The sequence below is a fragment of the Lathyrus oleraceus genome, chromosome 1 (genome assembly GCF_024323335.1).
Source record: "Lathyrus oleraceus cultivar Zhongwan6 chromosome 1, CAAS_Psat_ZW6_1.0, whole genome shotgun sequence".
In the NCBI taxonomy this organism is placed as follows: domain Eukaryota; kingdom Viridiplantae; phylum Streptophyta; class Magnoliopsida; order Fabales; family Fabaceae; genus Lathyrus; species Lathyrus oleraceus.
The window spans coordinates 261,968,757-261,970,169 of record NC_066579.1 but is presented as its reverse complement, the minus strand read 5'-3'; the positions used below and the strand labels follow the sequence as shown (position 1 = coordinate 261,970,169).

Genomic DNA, 1,413 nt, shown 5'->3' with positions numbered 1-1,413 from the left:
TCCTAAAATAGGTGATTGCAAAATGAAATTGAAAAATTATAATGGCAATGGAATATCTCGGGTTTCCACCAAATTCCAACTCTGTTATAGTCTTTATGCCTTTGGTCGTCCTTTGATCTTGCTTTCAGAAGGAGAGTGATTGAATTGACATGCTGGGGAAGCCACTGAATTGACTCGATGGGGAGTGAAGAAAGGTTCTTTGTGGGATGTAGCCTCTCGCTTTTATTAAATCCCTAATTTTTTCCTAGACTGCCCATTCGGATTTTCAGTCTATCGGGATACCCATTTTTGCATAAGTTGCCCTTCCGAGTTTTCAACTTATCGGGATTTTTTTTCAAGCATGGTATTTTTTGACTGCATCCGCGTTCACGAGGAATGGAAGATCTTCACCATCCATAGTTGTAAGGATTAAAGCTCCTTCAGAGAAGACCTTTCTTACAACATATGCGCCTTCGTATTTTGGCCTTGTAAGTTGTCCATGGTATTCCCCCATATATGCTCTAGTGTCCTTAATATTCAACCTCCATATTCATCCAATAATAATCGGCCCCTAAGATATTTTTCACCATGGTGTTCCCACTGGCGTACATCCTAAAAGATCCTTCATGGATTTCCATTATAATCTGGTTTGCTTCTTGCTTGTTCACACATCTTAGCAAAATTGAATCATAATTTCTCTTGTACAATACCCATCCACCTAAGAAGAACTTGGATGAAAGTTTCTGAAGATACTCCTTGTTAGTGATGGATGTGTCCTTAGGGTAAACTTGGCTCTCTAAGAATCTCATTATGTCATAGAACCAAGGATAACTGTCAGCTTCGTCTTTGGCCGCCAAATAGTAAGCAAGCTCGTCCAAGTAGTCGAGATGAAAGAATGGTGCTTCATTCTTCCATTTGACCTTAAACATGGATGACAAAGTTTCCAATTCATCGGATAGCTGATTCTCCTCTCGCGGAATATGGTGGAATGTAATCTCGTCAAAATAAGGGATCAGTTTCAGGATATGCTCCTTGAAAGGGATGAGCTTGTGATCTCTAGTATCCCAATCTCCTTTTACTTGGATGATAACCAAGGCTAATTCTATGTAGACTTTAAGTATTTTGATCCTAATATCAATTGTAGATTCAATGTCGATGATACAGGCCTCGTACTCCGCCATATTGTTTGTACATTCAAAATACAACCTCATGATGAAGGGGAGGTGGAAACCAGATGGGGAGGTGATGACTGTCCCAATGCCATTGCCATGAGTGTTAGAAGCTCCATCAAATACCAAGGTCCATCAGGATCAAGGCTCGGGTCCTTCCTCGGGGCCAGGGATGTTAAAGTCTCTAATGAGCATGATGTCCTCGTCGGGGAATTTGAAACACATAGATTGGTAGTCTTACAAGGGCTGATGTGCAAGATAGTCG

The 1,413-nt window shown here is 40.9% G+C and overlaps 1 protein-coding gene across 1 annotated transcript; it reads right to left on the bottom strand.

Moving 5' to 3' along the window:
• Positions 1–509: 509 nt before the first annotated feature.
• Positions 510–1,160, bottom strand: LOC127102455 (uncharacterized). The gene has a single exon (XM_051039825.1). It carries the CDS (start codon positions 1,158–1,160, stop codon positions 510–512), a length of 651 nt encoding a protein of 216 aa, XP_050895782.1.
• Positions 1,161–1,413: the final 253 nt, after the last annotated feature.